This window comes from Paralichthys olivaceus, chromosome 16 (genome assembly GCF_024713975.1).
Source record: "Paralichthys olivaceus isolate ysfri-2021 chromosome 16, ASM2471397v2, whole genome shotgun sequence".
NCBI lineage: Eukaryota > Metazoa > Chordata > Actinopteri > Pleuronectiformes > Paralichthyidae > Paralichthys > Paralichthys olivaceus.
In genome coordinates, this window is record NC_091108.1 from 3,026,964 (window position 1) to 3,049,765 (window position 22,802).

Genomic DNA, 22,802 nt, shown 5'->3' on the forward strand with positions numbered 1-22,802 from the left:
AGGTGTCGGGGATAATGGCGACTAAAGGATCGGGGTGGTGACTGACCTGCACTGAGCTCCAGCAGCACCCTGCCAGCCTTCTGCACCTGCAGCCGCAGTCTGGCGTCACTCAGGTGCAGCCAGACCACTCCCCCTTGGTGAGGGAGGTCAAAGGTGAGCAGAAGCCCCGCCTTGTTCCACGTGCGGAACTGGAACTCAACCGACACGCCCGACGAAGTGGACGCCAGCGCCCCCGGCAACTGGAGGAAGCTCTGGGGGCCCGGAAACGTCACGGCGACGGAAACTGGCTCAGCACAAGCAAAGGTCACATTGCCCTGAGATGGAGAGATGCAGAGAGGAGTGAGAGAGGAGGTGTGGCAGGAAAATGATGACTAGACAGATAAAACAACGTAAAACATGAATATTAATCAGTTGCAGAGGGCGTGTCGATGTGACCTCATGTCGCAGTGATCTCATCAGCAAGTCTCCTTAAAGAGGACACAGGTATTACCATAATGATAACAGCAAAGCTCGGAATATGATTAAGAAGGCAAACTGAAAATACCAAAGTCACCTGTGATGTAGGAGAGATAAACACCGACAATGAAAGCAGGAGAGTAGATAGTGTGCTGAGAACATCCCCGATACAGTTCTATGTTTTCAAAGGTGGTAATTCCACCAGGTCTGTGGTTAAAGCTGCAGCAGTAACACAATATATTACAGCCCCGGCTCTGTTCTGCCGTCCTGGTCATGCTCCGGAAACACAGACGACGTCTGAAAGCACTTTGTGGTGCAGTCACCAACAGTGATTCCCGTTGGGGTGAGATCTGCTTCTCCACAACAAAAAGTAAAATTCAAGACTCCGGCAGCAAAACTCTGAGCCTCCATCCAAGCTCTGGATTTTGTGAATCTTGTGGGGTGATGAAGTTACACGGTGCGGTTATATTCTGTTCAGCTGTGTCATAGAATGGATATTTTCCTGCATTTAACGTTTGCAGAACATTTCTCTGTGCATGGTTTACGTATCTGATGGCGGTGATGATGCTTAAGTGGCCAATCAACCTTGGAGGAAAGGTATGTGCTCAGAGTGCAGTTCTAGTTTTCTTTGTTACGCTCTATGCATCTTATCTCCGTCTCTCAGTCGGTCCTTACTTTGCAGAAAGTACCTTAAAGAGCCACAGCACCATTAGAATTACCGTCCTCAGCCATGCATGAGAATCTGTGTTCCTCTTTCCTGACACTTCATGTGTTTTTTTCTGGAGTCTGGACCTTCGCTGTAACAAGAGAGTATTTATTTCTCTCTTTATAGTCTCCACACGATGCACTCATTGTGCATTTAGAAACATGTGAAGGTCCTAATGGCCGAGATAAGGAGGCATTAGTGAGAGTCTAACTTTCTGCAGTACTTTGTCCTGGCTCCATTAACCAGCCAGCGGCTCACGAGGCAGCGTACAGATGTGAGGGGTGAACCAATATTTCAACCACTGAAACTAAATCTCAGTGTGAGACACAGGGAAGCGACCAATGAGAAAACTGTGTTAAGTTTCTATTTAAGTCTCCTGAAAACTGGTTTCAACGAGAAAGTGGTTTAACAGGGATTTAATGGAGGAAGACACTCAGAGGTAAACCTGCAGATCTTAACTCCAGCTTCCTCACACATAAAAAGCTGAGCAGCCCGAAGCATTAAATCAGGGCCTAACTTTAAAAACACAAAGCTGCTGTTCTTCTGTACATGATGTTCAAACACACACTGCGTCCCCTGTCTCTATACAAACACACACTGCCTCCCCTGTCTCTATACAAACACACACTGCGTCACCTGTCTCTATACAAACACACACTGCGTCACCTGTCTCTATACAAACACACACTGCGTCCCCTGTCTCTATACAAACACACACTGCGTCACCTGTCTCTATACAAACACCCTGGTTCAACACCTTCTCAGGGTTTTTGATTATTAGTGTTACTTTAGCTGAATGTATAGTTGGCAAACATCAAGCTAAGTTCCCAGAATCCTTGATGACGACTGGACTAAGTGTGTGTGTTGAGCTGAATGAACTCACCATGAGAGTCACTTGTGGGTCGTTGTGTTTCGCTCGTTCTATCAAGTTGAGTCCGTTGTGCAGCAGGTTTTCCAGGCAGCCGTGGAAGTTCTTCCTGGAGACGATTGGTTTCTGAGAGCTGAGGCTCGGTACCGTCCCAAAAATCAGCTGCATGGGCACAGAAACACAGACGGCTACACGCAAGTACAATAATACAAGTAAAATATCTACTGTTATTCTGTAGCTGGAGTTGTTTTGCTCATTTTACGCTCGTCCTGTATGTGCATTCAGACTCTGTGTATTCTGCATTCTGTTTCATGGCACCTGTCCGATGTCCCAGTGGCCGAACTGTGCAGGGATTTGAACCCTCTGCGTGTGTTTGTCCACAGTGAGGTTGAGGTGAGAGCCGCCTCTCTCCAGTACGACATGGTGCCAGTGCTGATCGTCCAACAGGCTGCCGAGGGACGCGAGACGCTGCAGCTCCGTGGATGAAGTTCCACCTGAAACAGAGAAAGCAGAGGAGGAGACACGACAATAAAAATGAGATGTTCTGTTCTCAGTACAAAGCTTCTTTTCCTTTCTTTGACCGGAGCTAAGAGAAGCGAGCAACAGACCAAATAAAGCTGTTGTGAATATTTGGATTTTGACAGATTTCCCACAGAGAGGATCACAGCGAGGTCCCGTCTCATTAGAAAACTTCTGTGAATCTGCATACTCGAGCTGTGATAAAGCCTGATCTGAAAAACTGCAGAGGGAACATGGTGAGACATCATTAATGATAGATGAGCACCAGCAGGTCCGATTTAGTGGATACATTTCTGCCCCCCCCCCCAAAAGAACCGGGAGAGAAACTCTGTGTCTCTGCTGAGAGAGAGAGGGACGAGCAGAAAAAGCTGAATACAGGCAGTCATTAAAAATGTATCAGACATTCTTCAGGGAGAGACAAACAGAGACAGTCTGGAAGACGATGGACAAATGCATCTTTGATATTTCAGCTCGTTTTTTTCTTTTTTCCGAACGTGGACTTCATGAAAAAGAAGATTTTTCTGATTACAGCGGATGAATGACAAGAAGCAGTGAAATCAATACGAGAGGAGGGAATGACGAGGCTTAAAAACACTCCGTCATTCTATTGGCACTGATCAATGCAACGATCACCATGTTGATGGAGGTGGAGATGAGAGGGAGAGGACTCCACGATTGAGAGTTTCATTTGACGGATGATTTGATTTCTTGCTGAAAAGAGCAGGAATCAATATGATGGGATCAAAGGGCAAACACACACAAAATGAAATGAAAATAATATTTAGAGTTCTCCCTTTGTCCTCTTTATTTCTACTTTTAAGAAGCGATGATTCCTATGAGCCTTCGACAACCTTTAAAGATGTCTGTGCTATGTCACACGTGTCCTTACTCTGATTGGTTGTTGGTTTATCCGGTCGTGTCCAGAGGACTCATCTCTCTTATGTGTCCAATCTTTCTATTATTGAATCGTACGATGACGTGAGAGAGCTCAACGCACTGCAAATGAATACATGCAAAAAACATCTTCATCAGTTTGATCAATTCAGCAGCACTGTGTTAAACCCACTGTCATTGAGTCCTTGAGCAAGACTGCAACATGAATTGAAATGGGGGTCGTATGAGAATCGATAGGTCGCTTCCTGACGGGATCGTAAATGTGCATTGAAAATATTAACAAGCAGCGGGTCAGCAGATATGAAGGATTCAAAGATCAGAGTGATATTGACACAGAGGAAAGGTCTCAGGATGTTTCATCCTGGTAGCATGAGGTGCCCGGTATATTTTCATGTGAATTTCATTCCAGGTGAATCCAGACTGTGGTCGTGAATCCATCAGGATGCTTGAGAACATTAAGGTCTTCTGCTGCTGAACAAGAACCAGCACGTTCAGCAACATCTTTCAATAAATAAGGAATAAAAATCTGCTAATGACAACAACTTTGGATCGAATGTCAGGGAGGATCAGACGGGAGTTGTTTGCCTCCTTCTCACAGCCTCTGCTCAACAATCTGCTTTCCCCCTGCACAGTAACACTGCATCATTACAGTCTCATTACAGCTGTTCACTAAATCTGATTACACAGGAAACAGAAACAGTGCGGGCCTTTATCAGGAGCTGCTGTAATCGGCTGCAAACATCAAAGTGTAAACACAGTTTGGAAAAGCACACTGATGCACAACTGATTCCCACAGTGTCTGGTCTCCTCTTTCTTAGGTTTGTATCCCAGCAGTGTTAACGTGACCTGGTGGTTTGTCATTAGAAGATATAAATGCATGTGCATGTTTGTGTGTTTGCAGTTGAATGTATTTTTTGTGGATCAGTAAAATTGCACAACTATCAGTGTTTTTTGTTTTTTTTGTTTTTCTGTTTTCCACGACACTGTTGTTGTTTCCGATACTCTGAGTTTTTCCACATGAAGCAAAACACGTCTGTTTCCACCTGGACGTGTTCACAGAGCCGACCAGGCACGAGCTCAGGGTCAATGCACACGGCAGATGAGTTAAATTACACAACCTGCAACCTAAAATGTAGAGAAAAAGATAGAGTGGAAGGGAGGGAACACACAGGGAGGAGGAGAGAGAGATAATAACAGAGAAGAGGATAAAAAGGTAACTGACCATGAAAAAAATAAGAAATAAAGCATAGAGAGGCCAAAACACACAAAAATGTCAAAGGAGAAAAAGTGGATGAAAGCTGTAAAAAGCAAAAAGCCACTTCTGATATGAAATAAACAAAATGATGGGATACAATAAAAGAAAAGATGGAGAGACGGGCAGAAGAGAGAGTTTTCAGCGTTGGCCTCTTTACAAATCTCTCCTTCAATGGCATTAATCGCCTCTCGCTGAGCTGCAGCTTCTCTTCACGGTGCTTTTAGAAGAGCAGATGAAACATTTCTCACTTTATAACGTGGAGCAGCCATTTTTTTCGTAGTGCAACAAAGACATTAGGTTTTCTGAAGCCGACTCTGTTTGAGACACGTTTTCAAATTAAAGAGGTTCGGGTTAAACCACAGGAGGAATGTCGAGAACAGGAGGGAGGAAATCTGAGGTGTGAGAGATGAAGAGAAGAGGAGTGAGATGGATGCATGGATGGAGGAAGAAGCATTTCAACAGCCATATATACGATCCCTGATGAGACGAGAGGCATATGGCCATATGGTGATGATTCAGCATGGCAGCCTGACACACACACACACACACACACACACACACCTAAGCCATGTATCTAGCCCTGCAGGGTCCGGCCCTGACACACGCTTCAGTAAAGGGAACCATCCATCACTGCTGTAACTAGACAGAGATGCAGCAGAGCCGGGATTTAAACCGATCATGTAGCAGCGTGCAACTTCGCCATCCTACCCAGTCAGAACAAATCTAAAGTTATTACATATCAGATATCAGGGTTTTATTTCGTCCTTGAGCTGATACTCATGTTTTAGAGCCAATGTAACAACAGAGCATCAAGCTGAGCCGAACAACTGCAAATTTAAAAAAGCATTTTGAGAGTAATCTTCAAAATATGAACCGCTGACTGACAGTGACATTCAGGATCTGGTCTGTTGTACCTTGTCCGAGCAGCAGCTGCAGTTTTCCTCTCACTAACTCCAGGCCGAGGCTGAGTCCTTGTCGTCCCTCGGAATGGAGCAGTGTCCCAGAATTCCTCAGGGTTTTAAACTTCAGAGAGATGATGTCTCTGGACGTCCTCTTGGGGCCGGGACTGTACACCAGACCACTGCTGCCACCGTCAAAGCTCAACACGTCAGAGGCTGGAAAACATAACGGGGAGAGAGCCATCAGGACTTTAGGAGCATGAGACAGTGTTACATGGTGTGTGTGTGTGTATATACAGTGCATATATATATATATATATGGTATGTGTAAGAAAAACATTGACAGAAAGGTGCAACAGTCTTGTTTCCAGGAGGAGAAGCAGTGATATTAAAAAGCTGTTAACATTAAAAAGCGTGAATGAGTTGGACATATGTTTCTGTTCCTGAAAACACTGTGATGTGAGTTTTATCCTGTTGATTCCACAGTTTAGACAGAGAATGTGCATAAAAACACACAAGATGCAAATGAAAGTAAATCAACGTGTTTTCCTATCTTTGCACAGACAGGTGTGATACATGAGGGTTCTAAAGAGAGAACAAACCAACCAGTAAAACGGTCGGACGGAAGAGGTGGTGATGTGTTTGATGTAAAAACTAAATGTAAGTTAAAAATCACATTATCAAAACAAGAAGGGGATGAATTTATTTTAACAAGAAATCACAAAATAATTACACAGAATTCAGAGGATGTAGAGCATCAGTAAAATTAATAGAGGGGAGATGAAACTAATTAAAAGTGTACCAGATAAAGACACACACACACACACACAAGCAATCAATTTCCTAAAAGCTTGTCTTCAACACAAAATTACGATTGTGGCTCGTTCCAACATCTTCACATGTATTTGTGCGGTTGTGATGATAATGTCAACAATTGGTGCCGGTTAAATTTGTATCAATTTAAAATCTTAATCAATCAATATGCAAATGAGAATCCGATACAGGCTACATGCAAATTAATTAAAGTTGTTGACAAAATCGAATTAGACAGAAAAAGTTTTTATAGACAGTCGATTAATCATATTGTCAAATTAAAAACCTTAATTATATCAATGATGAAATAACTTTAATTTAACATTCACATTTTAAAGTGGTCCTGCCAGCCTCTAACAAATGTGGCCTCATAAGAAATCCCTCTTACGACATTAATTCCACAGCTCCCTCGTTGCACTTTACGCGTGTGCAATATTTCAGGTCGATATTTCTGCTTGCATTGGATTTTATAAATTAAATCCTTCTTGTACTGTATATATAATTAGCTCTAATCCATTTGAATACTTGAGCACTTTGAAATACCTCCAGTCTCCTGATCATAAGATGAGAGCAGGTCGGATGTGTTGCCATAGTGATAAAGTGAGCAACTCCGACATTTATTCAAAGCCCAGTGATCGTGCTGAAGAAGATGAGACTCACTGTAAGGACACCCGTAGGTCTCCAGCCGCAGGCCGATCCGCCCGCTGAGGTTCCAGTCCAGGGGGATGAGGCGGAGGAAGCGAGCGACCGCCGGCTGCTGCAGTTTATACTGAACCACACTGTCGGCATTACTGTTTCCTGGGAAAGACTGAAAACACACGAACGAGGAGGACGTTTGAACTGAGCACGTTTATTTGACAGCTTTACAAATCATTTCTGTAAAAAGGCCGACAGTCAACAGCCAAGCTAGTGGCTCTGTGAGGCTCGAACCTCCTTCAACATTCTCACAATCCCAACCAATGCCGCGTCACTATTCGCGTTTGCTCCGTACGCAAACAACAAGCTCGATTAAACTACAAAGTGCTTTGTAAGTGATGGAGACACCGCTGAGATGTGTCAACCAGGAGGTGGGACGTGACCCTGTCGTCCATTTGACGGAGTTCTTCATTGATGAGGTCATGAGTCAGTGAGGATTGTTTTCGACATGAAGCAGCCACATGACAGACTGTCGTTGCGTGGCTATAAATGCCTGATCATTTTGTTTGCTATCGTACTGGACGAGCAATAAACAGCCTGTTTACAAATCTGCAGATTGATCATAAAAGCGGTGGTGACTGTGTCTCTGACTGGGCTGATTGCCTGATGGATCGTTCTCTCTCCATCTCTCCCATCTGGCCATCTACCCTAATTACACCCCCCCCCCCCCCCCCTCTTGAAGTTGACACGCAGGTTAACTGGCTCTCCCACAGCTGAATACAAGCTTAGACGAATAATTAACTTGTTCATTCCTCTGGAATCATGAGAGAGTGGAGCTGGAGAGCGACGCTGGGTTGTGTCACCTTTAATAATTGTGTGTGAGTGTGTCTCTTTGTGTTAAAAGCTTTTGTCATTCTCACAGTGAAAAGGGGCTGAGCTAGTCTGATGAGAGACGCAGACACAGCAAAATGTTAAGATCTTAAAAGCAGTAAATTGTTTGGACTTTGTGATATGACTTTAGATTCTGGGTGTTCTGTTCACAACTGTTACATTAAAAGCTCTTCTCAGGCTTCTCAAAGTTTTAGAGAAACCTCCCCTCTCTGGCCTTCGGCTCAGGGAGGTGAAAGGTTGACGTGTTGTGGTGGATCCTGCAGCAACGCCATTAGCTTCTCCTCTGACAGCTCCTCTAAGCCCGGGGCCGACTAATTCACAGAAGTTCAGAAACACTTTGAAATGTGAGTGGGATCGTTGCGCGGTTTATGTCGAGTGTCAGATCAACATGTTTCTTTAAGCTGCGAGAAGCCGCTCTCTGCTTCTCTCGGAGAAGAACCTCAGTGCTGAGATTAACCGGATTCTCTCCATATGAGGAAATTTCCTCCGTTTGCCGTCTGATCAAAAGCTCCTCTCTGAACCATAAGCCACGTGTGTCCACGTTGGTTGCATGACTCGCTGTGGTGCAGGATTTGCAGGTTAGAAACTCAATCTACATATTTTGGACGTGTGCTCGCCAGCTTTCCTCCGTGACAACAACAAAAAACTTTGAATACCACACACACAAACACACACTGTACACACTATTGACTTCAGCATCCAGCACCGCTCCAGACTGCACCGCTCGCATTGTCTGGGCCAGAAAAGCGCCGCTCGGCTGCATCGCCGTGCCGCTCTGTGTCCATCAACAGCAGCTTAAGTGTTTTGGCAACAGGTCTACCCAGTCAGCAGAGCTCATCCATTATTAATGAGGTGTCAGAGGCTCCTTATGACTGTGATTATCTCGGCAGGACAGACTGATCCCTGCAGGCCGCAGCTTCAACCACCATGTGCACCGTAAACACGAGTGTAATAGTCCAGGAAAATGAGCTGTAATGAACATGAGTGCTGTTCGTGTTTAAATTTATCTCCCGATAAGATGCTGTTGTTCTATTTGTGTTTAATAGTTATGAAACGCAATTTTCTTGAGTTTGGCTCTGTCTTTATCTGTCCTGTTAAACTCCACCGTTATGACAGAAACGATCCTTAAAAATGAGTCATGCTTTTTAATCTCTTCCTGCAAGTGGAAAGTTTCAACAGACACCGAGCACTGAAGTGTGTTTTTGAGCTGTAAACTAAATGAGTGTTCTTAGATGTGATACATTAACAATGAGTTAGATTTTAATATCACATTTATTGCAAAATGTATAAAAAGTCGATATAGTTTCAAATTGTCTTGGACGTTCCAGGACCAATGTTTACGTAGAGTCAATCGATGGAGACAACCCCCATATATATATATATATATATATATATAAATACTTCTACCAGAAGCAGGTGAGAATATAAGAATATAGTTGAAGGTAAATAACTGTCATTTATATTCTTTTAAGTCTCGTTTCCTGAGCACATCTGAAATTGTTTGTGCCGGGTTAAAAATATTTGAGATTGAATTCTCCCACCTTGTCACTTTATCTTTTTATTTGTCATTATTCATTTATAAATGGATGCACCTCTTTTTTTTTTGAATGGCACTGTTAATGTGTCAGGCCTCTGGAACAAATATGTGATTTACTGCTTTATAGAGGAACTCGATCTGACGTCTCTGTTTGTTGAACAACTCCTTCATTAGACTGTGTTCACACGGACGACAGGACTAAGTGAAGAAGAATGAATTTAAACAGGAAGCACATTCATCCATGTCGAGGAAACAACTGCTTTAGCTCATCAGGCCACGCAAACAAAAACTAGCTTCATCGGCAGAAAGTCGATATTTTAGTTTTGTCACTAGAATTAACGGATTTGTTTGGTTTTTTTCCATTTTGGGGATGGTGTGCACTCCGGCGAGGACTCACCCCAAGGCTGTCCTCCTGTCTGTACTGCTTCCAGTTGTGTCCCGTGTCGCTGAACATCAGCAGGTACGACGACAGCCAATCAGAGCTGCCGTATCGGCCCTGGGTGGCGACGGCGGTGATCCTGGTTCGCTCACCCAGGTCGACCTCCAGCCACTGATACCTGTCTGAGGTGAGAGGAGACCAGCCTCCAGCTCCTGCAGAGAGAGAGGACATTACAGAACGAGTTGATTTATTATATTTCATTCACCGTGTGTGTGTGTGTGTGTGTGTGTTTACCTGTCCACTGAATAGCTCGACCTTTAAATCTTTACTGACGTCACATGTTTTTGCAATAAAGTCCATTTTTTACTCACACACAAGAGTTCAAGAACAATTTCAGTTTTCCACAGCTCGAACCAGACGATTGACTTTGTTCCAGGACGCCACAGGAGTTTTTTTTAAAGTAGAAAACTGAATTGAAAGAACCCGAGCAGTCAGACGGCTGCTGTGCGTTACGCAGAATGTTCCCTAATAGCCGTTTTAGACACAGTAGCTTCATGTTGGCACGAGTTCATTCGTCTTCATAGATGAAAAGAGAGACGCTGAAAAGAAAGCAAACCTCTGCCAAGTCTCCACGATTTCCAATTTACAAACCTGCAGCCTCCGCAGCTTTTCATACATGTTTGTCGTTTGTCTTTAGAGTCTGTTCCCCTCTGAGAAAATGTTGTTTTGTTCAGCGGACATTCTGGACAAAACAGTTTCTCACCTTCTCAGTCACTTTCTCTTAGCTCACAAATGTACCGTACATGAATTCTATACCAGACGTCTCACTCTGAAGTCTTATGACACCCAGGTTGAAAATTATAGGAATTATTGTTCTGAATACTTCTACAGGGAACTCAGTGCTTTCTTTGCCCTTTTTGATATTTTCATCGTATGATTTCGATCACTGCAACACTTTCTGCACTCAGATCCTGACAAACTCATTCCTGAACAATCCTCTTTGGCCTCGGTGCTGAAGTCTTGCATAAAATGTACTCACGGCATTATTGTGTTGCCCCGTATTACATTTCCCACATCATCGATAAGAGAGATTGCAGAACAATGCATTGATTAGTCGCAGAGAATGCCAAGACCATTTTCATCCTTAAATATAGCATTGCTGTGCGGCTATTGATTGCTTTTACAATTTGCTTGCAAGTCTGAGCCCTTTGCTATATAAAATATAATCAATAGGAGATTGTGGTGCCACACATTGATTTGTTTTACAGCTCCCCAGCAGGTTCCTCTCCCATGTTGCACATCGACATTAAAGAGCAGGGTTGTAACACATCGACCGGTTGAATTTAGAGTCAGTAGGTCGAGAAAATAAAAGGTTCGTCAGAAATATGTTTAAATTAAAGTGCAGTTCGTAGCATTTCCTGTGTAAAGTACTGTTTGGTGTTGTGTCGCCTAGTTGCACATATGAGCAGAAATATCCACAAAATACGGAATAACCAGTCTATTGAAGATAATCAGTTGGACTCCAGCTTTTATTGTAAGTTCTCAACAACAATTCACTTTGAACTAAACCAACGAGTTTTTCTGGCGAGTTTCTGACAGCAACGAATAATCACTTCACCCGGTTTACAGCTAGCTATGCTTTCTCTGTGTGTGTGTGTGTGTGTGCGTGTGTGTGTGTGTGCGTGTGGGAAAGTGCTTTGTCAGGCCCAACAGCAGATGGATGTTACTGAAGAAGGTGGCTGCTCACCAACATCCCACTGAGCGGACAGACACAAAGAGACACTGAAAGTCGATAAGCTCCCGTGAAGCCTTCCAAACAAACAGACAAACGGTGTAAATACTCGTCTGTGTGTGTTTCTGTGCAGCTGAAATCTCACGAGCATGAAACCACATTTTTAAACAAGCAGATTTTATCCTCGGCCTCCACGCGCGGAGCTGGGTCGTTTGGATTTCGGTGCATCTTCACACAAATCCGTCGCAGAACGTGAGCTGTCAGATGTTGTGGTGTCACTCGTGTGGTTCAGCGGTTCGAACAAACGGCTCACAGCTGCGACGAAGCAGTGATCCCTGGGAGGTGAAGGAGCTTTTTATTCTTCTGTGTGAACGTAGAAGAAAGTTTCACCTTCCAACTATTCTTCTCACGCCTTGTTTTACTCTAAACTTTTATCCCAAAGACCTCACATGGGGAAATCTTGAAAACCTGAAGGGAGCAAGTATCGTTGAGAATATCGTTGCTTCAGACCGAAGGACCAAAAGACGATGCAAATAAATAATAATATATATGTTGAGGCAAATCTCCACACGCCTGACTTTTCACATTAATGTGCAATTTAACTAATAATTAAGGACTTAAGGATTATAAATATGCACGTCAGCAAAAGGAAGATAGGCGGTGCACCCACTGAAAAATCAACCTTGGTTGCTCACTGAAATTTCACTGAATCTTTGAATCGACTAATATAATAATATATTAATAATAATGTGCAAATTAATCTGCATCCAGTGTGCAGATGCTTTCAAGATGTCAATTCGAACACACAATATTTTCTTCATGTGACAGCAGCTCCTGTTTTCCCACGTTTCCTTTGTAACGTGTCTGAAGAAAAATGCAAACAGATGAATAAAAAAAGTTTCACGTTTCAGGGTAAAATATAGTTTCGCTGCTGAAATCGAGCAGCATAAGGTCAGCGATGTTGTACGAGCACCTGTAGTAATCGTCCTTCGGATCAATACTTGGTTTGACATTAAATCTCTCTTCGCTCTTCATCTGCGTTCAAGTAAAGGTTGTTTCCTTTCATCCTGAGTGGAGGGAGTACAACTGGAAAATGAAGGGTTCTCAGTTTTGTCCTTTATTTCGTTATCAGTCAAAACGGAGCGTGAACACCGAGCGTCGGCAGGTCGAGGAGAAACGCTCGCTGTCGGTCAGGTGGCTGGCGGAGCCTGATCTTTCAAGAGCCAAAGGCCAAAGCTAATAAGCACTTGACTAACAGACGTGTCCGGTGACGGCTGAGAGGACGAGGGCCGACACTCTGACCTTTTACTCATGAAGATGAGGCTGTGGAGGAAAAGAGATGAGAGAGAACTCAGAGGCTGAGAGATGTTGCAACGATTTCCTGCGTCCGCCGTGGTGCGTATAATTGAAACAGAGGGTGAACCTGTGGCTGACGTTCTAAACACTTTCTGTCACGGCCGTCACTTTAAATCAAAGATATCGCCACGGTTTCTCTCCCACTCGCTCCGGCGTCGATCAACAAACCAACTGTCACCAGCCGCTGAAAGAGGTGATTACAGTTAATGATGGCGGGGAGTGTGACATCACAGCTCTGACAGCCAATTACAAGGCCAAGCTCTGCCTCAGGGTTGACCAATCCAGAGACAGGGAGACAGTTGCCAGTGGCAACGTATAGGTCATTACCCAGCTGTAAAATGAAGCAGCTTTCATTTGCTTCTCATTTGTGAATTTCATCTTTCAGGCTATACATCCAATTTCACTCGACTCATTACGACAAGCTGCCGTGTGTGACTGGAAGACTGATCCGTCATCCGTTACGATTACTGTGAGCTATGTGTGAGCATTTCATGTCACAGCTGAACTTCGAATATATATTTTTTTACGCTTCATCAGCCGCTCAGATCTATTGATGTGTGTTGGAGGCTGTTGTCACATGCTCCATCTCCTCTTCTCCTCCACCCACACCTCTCTCCACTCCCCCCCGCTCCTGGCCTGACTCCTCTGTGATTAAGAAATTGATCGAGGTTCGTCATCGCTGGACGTCCTCGTCCTGTAAACGTTTCTCAGAGGAGAGGAGGTGAATTCACAGGTGAAATCTACGGGTAAGCTTTTCACCAACACGCCTCTGATTGGATTATTGATTAGTGATTAGTCGGATCGACCGACGGGGTCAATCAAAGCTGCAGCCAACAACACAACATTTTATGACTTGTGGCGCTGCAGCCAAATTAACGGAGAGCTCTTCCATTAATCATGTCATTCTCCACCTGTCCACCAGATGCCCTCAGTCTTCTCTTCCTTCGCCCCCACACCTGATCGACACCTGTCCGTCAGTCCAGAGTTTAACTCCGCCTGTTCCTTGTTTTACCCATCAAGCCTCAGTTTATAAACCCTCACTGCTCATGTCTGGCCTTGTTTTTATGTTGTTGTCTGCCTGTTTGACATGTCTGGTTTTGTTATTCTCTTCATGCCTAAAAAATACGAGTTAAATCAAAAAAGAAAAAACTGACTGGTTAACCTGGGCAGCTCGTGTTTTCTCCAACTTCAAACAATTTGAGAAGAAGATCGAGGATGAATAAAACCCGTACGTTTCCATAGAAACTCAACTCTCCTCCGTTCAGTGACAGACGTGTTTTTCAACATAGTAAAGTCATTTCAGTTGCAGCAACTTGCGACTGTCACAAACTAAATGAAAAAATATAAACAAACCAATTATTTCTTTTAAATCTAAATCGAGCGCTGAACCACAACTGAGTTCTTCGGGCACCTTGACACAGACAAACAAAACCTCCTCTAACACCAACACACTCTGAAGTGAAATATCTGGTTCTCTGTGACGCTGGAGAAAGACGACTGCAGCCAGTGTGCCGCTCATTCAACTTCCATATGCTTTATAGACTCTAACAGGCCTGATACTTTATGCTCAGCTCATCAAATATACACTGATTAAAACATCCCTCTCGGTTGTTGGCAATTCATTCATTCATTAATTGCAGCCTTCCAATTTATGTCTGTCTCGATTTTTCCGTATAATTAAATAGCATGTATCTCCAGGGCAATTTGAATAAATTATTTAAAATATTGGCAACGTGTGGATCATTAAATGCATATACACAAATATGAAAACAGAATAATCGATGCAGAACTAATTTGCAATTTCAAGTTGACATTAAATTCTTTATTCAGGTTCTGTATATTTGGTTGTGTTTTTGTTCATTTCTTTTTATTGTTTTTTATGATAAAGTTTGATTATGGTCAAACAGTGAAACATCAAGGCTCATTTACATTTCTGAATTTATATTGGCAGACATATTGATCTGACAATCCATGTTGATCAAGCTCTAATAAGTATAAGGCAAGAAACAAAGCAAGAAACCAAGTATAAACTATATTGAGGTGTGTTGAACCTCTTGTTTCATCCGTGATACTTCAGTGATCCACTTCAGCTCTGACACCTGAAACCAACTCAATTTGTCTCCGTCTTGTTATTAGAGGAGCAGTGTGTGTGTGTGTGTGTGTGTGTGTGTGTGTGGCAGGTGAAGAGGAAAGTCGCTCAGGCTGCACAGCACATCTGTTCTTCTGCTCCACTGTTCAGGCTTGACATGAGGCCGCTGTGGACTGCGGCTTCACCATAAGGAGCCGACTGATGGATGGATAAATAAAGAAAGGACTTCTGAATCATTAATAATGCACCGATATTCCACCTGACACAAGCACAGAGGACTGACAGGAACATGCAGAGAGTCTTGAGTGAAGCAGAAAGGAAAAGGCCCCGACAGGCGGAGGAGGAGGTGAGCTGTTAGTGAGAGACGGGCGGGAGAGTGAACAGGCATCGTTACAGACAGACGAGTGGCTGGAAGGAAAAGAACGGAGACGAGGCCCCGAGTGACAAAAGCAGGACCGGATGGAAATTTCAGCAGAATGAAAACGGGTCAGACGGACAGAGGAACGTCTCCTGAAGCCAACGTACAACACGTCTCCTCTCAAAGTGTAGAAGTAATACTTGACAAATAAACCAGAGCAGGGTCCAATTAAAGTTTATTCCTCTTTTAAATCCAATTCATTTATAAAGTGATTACTGTGGCACAATTAAGTCTATTCCAACCGTAATTGTTGCAACATCACTGATAATTGTCAGTGTTGCCTGAGGGGGGAGAAAAACACATTTAAAAAAAAAAAAAGACCGCTATTAGCACGAAGCGGAGGTGACCCAATTAGTTTCTACTGATGGAAATGTGATGTGGAGATATTGAAATGATTATACGAGAAAATGAAAGACAGTGAAAAGGTGAAATCCAAATAAAAAAACGATTCATTCATTCTGCAGGCAGAGGAAGTGGGAAGTCAGGAAGTACAAATATATGAAAGTAGATTTTTCAGGAATCTGTACTTTCAGATTTCATGTCTATTATGTCGTCCATCTTTATTTACAGTCTGTGGAACACAACGAATGGTCAATTACTGCAATTTAGTCATTTCTCACGATGTGCTCGACCAATATAAACTGCATATGTAATATTATAGGACAATATTGGAATAGTTGAACCATGAACAACGTGATTACATTTTGATTTCTGTCCAGTATCATGATAGAGCATCAAGCTCTGATATAAAATACCAGCATTTATCAAGTAGAGCCGGTATTTCAGGGCCTCATTTACCAAGTAAATGAACTGAAAGCAAAAAGTGCTCCTCTGAGAACAACCGGAGGAGGCCGAGTGTTCGCGGCAGCAGGAGATGGAAATGAGACGGAGACATTTATTTATTCATCGATTTCCTCCACAAACAGCTGGGATCGTTGTCGCGGTCAGAACAGCTGGCGGAGAAACGTGGCACAAACGGCTCCTCCAATCTGTCGACGGCCAGAGCTGGACTGGAGAAAACGCTGGAGTGAGACGACAGCTGAACACACGATGAGCGTCTGTTGATTTCATCACACTCCCACTGCTAATTACTGCATTTTCTCATCTTGATAAGACGTTTTTTCGTTGAGGGGAAGCCAGGTGAGTCCAAGCGCAAGCCGTCGGAGGCATCTACATCCAGTTTACAGGCTGAAATAAGAGGCGATTACATGAATAGATGTGTATTGGGTTGAATTGTAAGCAGCATTAATTGATCAGCTGAGCCGTGTTCTGCCTCCAGCTTCTTTTTAGTTTCCCAGGTGGTGAAAATCTTTTTCCCGTCTCCGGCTCCCCAGCTGAGTCTGGGCTCAGATGTCAGGATGAACCAGCCGAGCCTGTTCCAACCATGATCTTCATTTTGTCAAAGCCTCACGTCAAGATCCAGCGCAGGACTCCCTGCTGGGGTTTCTTGCTGGATGAGCAAACAAACCACTCACAGTTATCCTTCTGGCGTGAAACCTCCAACACACTGAGACGATGAAGCTACAGCGTGTTCTGTCTCTCAGATTTGTCTCGTCTCTTGGAAAACTATTCTGATCCTCTGTCTCCCTCCAAAACACCAGCGAGTTACCTGGAAGTCTTTGTGAAAACTTCCCTTATTCAGAGTGTTTTGTTGTTTGAAAATCTTCACGTACGGAAATGTACTGTGCATTGAGTCAAATCTCCTCTCTCTCTCCACATTTAGTTGTTTTTTGCGGATCCGTCCTAATGGCAACATTGAGCCATATTGACGAGTAAAAACTATTCCACAGATAAAATGGTGCAATGAAAGAATATTCTAAATATATTAAATGCATAAGTTTAAAAAGTTTTTTTGGTGGCGTCACAAAACTGCAGCGTTGCCAGTTTTTGCATTTTTAATCTGTTAATTTTTAACTCTGCTGCAGATCACACTCTCTCTCTCTGTCTCTCTCTCCCTCATTCTAGTCTCCAACCAAACCTCTAAAATTATGAGGCTCGTGGCCTGAGACCTCATTTATTGGTTTCCAATAACGGTGTCACTTCAGTCTCCGTCTGATCACAGCAAGAAGCAGTTCTCAGGGGCCCCCTTTCCAGCTCAGGGCCCCGACACTGGCCCCCACACTGATGCACCGCCCCTGCCTGTGTCTGCACTCGTCGGCCATTGAGTAAAAACACATTCAGTCACAGTCAGCAGCGGAAGTTCTTCCTCACCTTCTCTCCTGTTGAGTTTGGCGAAGCCGGCCGCGTGGCTGCTGGACAGCTGGGAGGAGCTTCTGAAAGACGATGGCGGCAGATTGGACACCAGAGGGCTGTCACAGGCTTCTGTCGACCAATCACAAAGCAGAGGAAAACATACACAGTTAAGACTTGACAGGTTGAAGTGACACTGAGGTGTCAGGAATTAAAGACAGGTTTCTTTATGTCTTTAGTTATAAAAACTGATTCAAAACAGTGAAGGAGAAACTAAAGCATGTGGGCGTGATGTCTTTGCTCCATTAAAGTCGATATTTTTGCAAAATTAATTCCAAGCTCTCAGAAACATGGAATATTTCCCTTCTCATAGTTACTAATTATTCATTAAACCTGTCAGGAGTCATCCAGAAAGGACCATTCATAATTCATATTTCTCTTTCAATCCCACAGGAGCTGAAGATAAAGATGAGGATTATATAAAATACACGATTTCAGACCAAAAAATCCAACATCGTCCAACATAGAAACAGAAATTGTCTGAGGAGTCAACATATAATCAAACACACACTGCAGCACTTTCAGCACAAAGCAGAAGACCAAAGTTTGTTTGGGAAGATCACATGTGTTATTTTAGCCTGGATCGAGTGGTCGAGAGTTGTATCATCGAACTGCAGATAAGATAAAACAAGCGTTTGACTTCACGACCCTCAGCTGTAGGAAGTTCTCCGCAGCAGGTTGATGCAGAAACGTCTCCGCTCTCTTAGAAAATCATAAAAGCAAATGGAAGGAAGCGTCCGACCTCTTCTGCGGAGACGAGTGGTTCAGAGAGCAGAGATCAACAGTGAGAAACACACTGACGACATCAGACGCAGCAGGAGATGGATTATTCTGCGTCTCTTCTACCCTGAGTGAAAAACTGCTGAATTGTTGAAAAACTAAATTATCTGATCTCTTCAGGACGGACACTGAGAATCACTTTCAACCTGAGAGATGCAGAGTTTATCCAAAGGATTTTGTTTAGGCCAAGTGGGAGTTTTAACATCCCCCTTCCTTAAACTCCTAAATCTGTGATGGAGGTTTCACATGAAAACTGCTGCATCGTTATTCCTTTCAGGTCTTTGACCATTAAAACACAAGTGTCAGAGCGGAGCCTCGTCATTGAGAAGAAGGTTTAATGTCCCCCAGGTGGAAACAGGTCTTTGAGCTGTAACGGCACCGTATTAAATAAATGAACAGTGTAATAATGTCCAGTTTGATGAATGAACAGTGTAATTCTGTCTGGATGGATAAATGGAAGTTGTAATCCTGCAGTGTTGTGGAGATGAATGGTGTTTTGACTGGTTCATGCAGGCTGGATGCTGACGGATCAGAGGAAACCTTCACGTGTTAACACACTTTAATGGTTTATGAATGATCGACTGCAATAAAAGCATCATATATTACACATGCTGCAATAATTAACAGTAATGGAGCTGGATTTAATCGGCTTCTCCTCCACGTTCTCCCATAAACATGAACATAAAACATGAGTTATTACAAGACTCTTCACTCTCTCTGCAGATATTTCACTTGTTTGTTAAATTTTCATCCCACTGAGAAAAGAGAACTGACTGTTTGTTCAGTGAGATGCTCTGTGGTCGGCACAGTGTAATTCTATCTCACACAGAGACACACACACACAGATTCATAAACATCAGCTCAGTAAATATTCATCATTTTCCTCTCCAGCTCCAAACTTTAAAGTCAAACTAACGCTGCCTCCGTCTGAAGCCTCTCTGTTAATGGATGTTGTTCTCCGCCATCGAGACAAGAGACAATTACCGTGATTCACGTCCCGGTCCGATCCAGACCCACAGCTCTGACAACGAGGCTCAGGCTTCAATTACTCTGTCAACATTAATGTTCTTCATCTCAACAACGCGAGGTCTTCATCTGCCTCTTCAGATCCACCACAGCCCCGGGATTTGAAACTTTTTAAAACAAACAAAAAAATAATGTGGATGGGGTCAGAGAAAAATCATAGTTTGGGGTAAATTACTACAATCCACTGTATCAGCAGTCGTATAAAACTATAGATATTTATTTTATTTCACTTCATGTGATTTGAGGAGCAGGAGGCCTCCAGTTCTTTGCTCCCTCCTGGTAATATTTATCCCTGCAGGCCTTGGGCTGACAGACACTTGCTTCTGTGGATGCTGAGTGAGCCCTCGGCATGAAAAGCAGGTGAATTACAGTTGTCTGAAGAGGAGGAACGAGAGGCACGGCTCTCCAGTGCAGAGTGCTGTAATTCCCCTGAGGTGATAATGAGCGGTGAGAGCGCAACCTCGCCGCGGTAACACTCGACACAGAGCGAGAGATAGAGGGAGCGGCGTAGTTTAGAAAAACGCTCTTCCTCAGCAGGGGGGGGTTTGGTATTTAAGAGTGGACAACGCTGACAGTGTGACCAGTGGAGCACAAACAGACGGCTCCAAGCAAAATGGAGCTAAATGTTGAAATACCTGCCGGACTCTGCAGCCACTGAACCTCAACACTGACCCTGACTGTGTGGGACCTCTCCTGAATAAAGATTTTATGAAAGACACATCATTAATGAGTTTCATCAGGACAAACCTCAAATTTTACAGATTGTGCAGAGATGGATATTTGGTGATTACCCCCCGAAAATTTGGTTTGTCATTTAAGTTTTAGAAACATTAAATTCATTTTTTCAAGAGGTGAAGGATCATCCTCACCGCTCGATCCCATTTTATCTCCCTGTGTGAAAAAGTTATTGGATTCAATGTACAAGGTTTCTGTGCATGGTGATGTTTAGAAAACCTAAAGGCCTAAAGAATCCAAAAATCTCTCCAGCAGTTCATCCTTCCCTCACTCCACACGTCAGTTTTTATCATTCAAGGTGAATAAACTGTGATTCTGACGGCAGAATAGGAAAAAAGTCTCAAAAGATTTGAAAATAAATCTCCGGAGTGTCGAGGCCTTGGCACCGTCGAGCTCGATTAATCACCGCTGACATGACAGGTAGACTAATACTTGGCACAGGAGCGACAGGGAGGGAGGCCACGGCTCATTCACCTGCATTGTCCACTTCTTTACCGTTCTGCTGAAAAACAAAGTGCCCACACCGGAGACCCTGAATACAGATGAGCTCCATCCATCACCTCAACAAACAGCAGCGAACAGGAGGTCCCTCACTTCAGAGCTCTATAAGCCACACAAACCCCGAGTTCAGTGCTTCTGAGATCAAGCCGAGCAGAATTCTTTCTCCATTCAGAGCACATCGCAGGAGGCAGGATAATGAGGCTCCAGCGATGGTTGTTTTTACTCCTGAGCACTAAAAATCATCCTCGAGCAGAAAAACGTCAATGTCCATTTTACTAATGTGCACAACCGCAACCTGCAGGTTCTGACCCAAAGAGGTGCAAACTGCTCCTTAGGATGGCGGAGGGGATATAAAGATGGGGTTGTGGGTGATTGTAACTGGATGCAGCCCAACGGGGCGTCTTAACGAGCTGATTCCAGCTTCTGAGTTCGAGCCGCAATAGGCAGGAGTCTAATAAAAGAAAAGAATGGTATTAAATCACAGCATGAGTCTGTGCGGAGAGCAAACGCACCATATCTGAGACGACCTGTTTTAAATTTATATCTGCTCACCCCGTCTCATTTCATCTGCCTCATACAAATACAGAAAAGTTTTCCTGAATTAGGGCAGCGACTAATGAGCTTTTACTGATAATCATGGAATCATGGAAAATGTTGACAAATGCTGTGAAATCTATCGTCAAAACCCAAACATATTCGACATGCAACAAAAATAATGAAGATAAAAAAAGAACTAATGATTTATGGAGCCCAGAAAGGTCACAATGACGCATTACTTACAATATCTCCATCCATCCATCATCTACACCGCTTATTATTTCGAGGGTCTGAAGCCAAAGTTCAACACACAGAGCAAAACAACCATTCACTCTCACATTCACTCAGAAGCACCACGGAGCAAACCAACGCCAACCCCACACAGAAAGACCCAAACTGGCATTACTATGAAAATTAAGTGAAATAAAGAAAAAGCCTCGGTGGAGGCAGCTGCTCTCTGGTTGTATCACTGTGTTCATGTGCTGTGCCGCGTTTTGTCTTTTATGTCGTTTTTGACTTTGTTATTTCGACTTTATCGCCCATATGGCTCAAAAACATCTGGTCAGAGAACGGCGGTTGAAAAGGAGCCAGCTGGCTAACACTGGTACATTAACTGGAATGACTTGAATGAGATGAATCTGTCGTCTCGCTCACTTACTATCAATTATCTAGCTGTTGATCTACTGATCCATTTATGAACCAAATGTTTCAGCAGCGCGAGATGACACAAATCTGAATATCAGCAAATGTACTAATGTGATGTTATAAACCTGACAAACAGGTTCAACCTTATCACACGTCAACCTAAAACAGGCACTAACCCACCAATGACAGTTTATAGGTTCTTATTTCTACTCTCTGTCTTTCTGGATTTATATTCCGGCCGTGACAGATTGAACAAGCTGATTAAAACTGCTGAATAATTCAACAGGAGCCAGTATCTGTTCTAAAGCTGCCTGTGGCCCGACTTGTTAATTGATTAATTGAAATGCAGAGCAGAGTGCTGTGCTAACTAATACCCTGAAGGTAAGGACACGTCTGCAGCTCTCCTCTCCTGCTTTACTGAGCATTACTTTGACACACTTTAATAGCACAGGATGAGGGAATCCGGTCGGGCTTCAGAGCAGCATATGGCACAGACAGTACAGACACACTGCAACTTTGAAAACTTCATTCAGTCATTAATGCAGCTTATTCTGGTTCATTCTGTATGAAGTCACAGGAAATGGATGATTTTACATCACTTAAGAAAATATTCAAAGAACTGTTTGAGTTAGAAATGGATGGATGGATGGATTTTACTTGTGTTGGACTTTTCTGTCTCTGGATGGTTAGATGGGTGTTTATTGGTCCCGATCCTTATTTATCTGAATTTGTATAGTTGGGCTGAATTGTATCTAAAATAATAATGAATTGATAGCAGTCCAATCAAATGATAATCTGCCCAACAACTATAATGAGCGTCCAATTTAAAATGAAATTTAAAACACTTGTTATTTTCCAGCAGAAACATTTTAATCCCCTT

The 22,802-nt window shown here is 43.3% G+C and overlaps 1 protein-coding gene across 2 annotated transcripts in view; it reads right to left on the bottom strand.

The window, feature by feature from the left end:
• Positions 1-22,802, bottom strand: part of LOC109639105 (contactin-associated protein-like 4) — a 59,295-nt gene that overhangs the window by 24,653 nt on the left and 11,840 nt on the right. For both annotated transcript variants that reach the window (XM_069510809.1, XM_069510808.1), the window contains exons 2-8: positions 17,660-17,770; positions 9,872-10,065; positions 7,071-7,218; positions 5,613-5,813; positions 2,349-2,524; positions 2,046-2,192; positions 47-314 (exon numbers count right to left, since the gene is read on the bottom strand). In XM_069510809.1, coding sequence (XP_069366910.1) covers positions 47-314; positions 2,046-2,192; positions 2,349-2,524; positions 5,613-5,813; positions 7,071-7,218; positions 9,872-10,065; positions 17,660-17,770 — 1,245 coding nt within the window. The remainder of the gene's footprint in view (positions 1-46; positions 315-2,045; positions 2,193-2,348; positions 2,525-5,612; positions 5,814-7,070; positions 7,219-9,871; positions 10,066-17,659; positions 17,771-22,802) is intronic.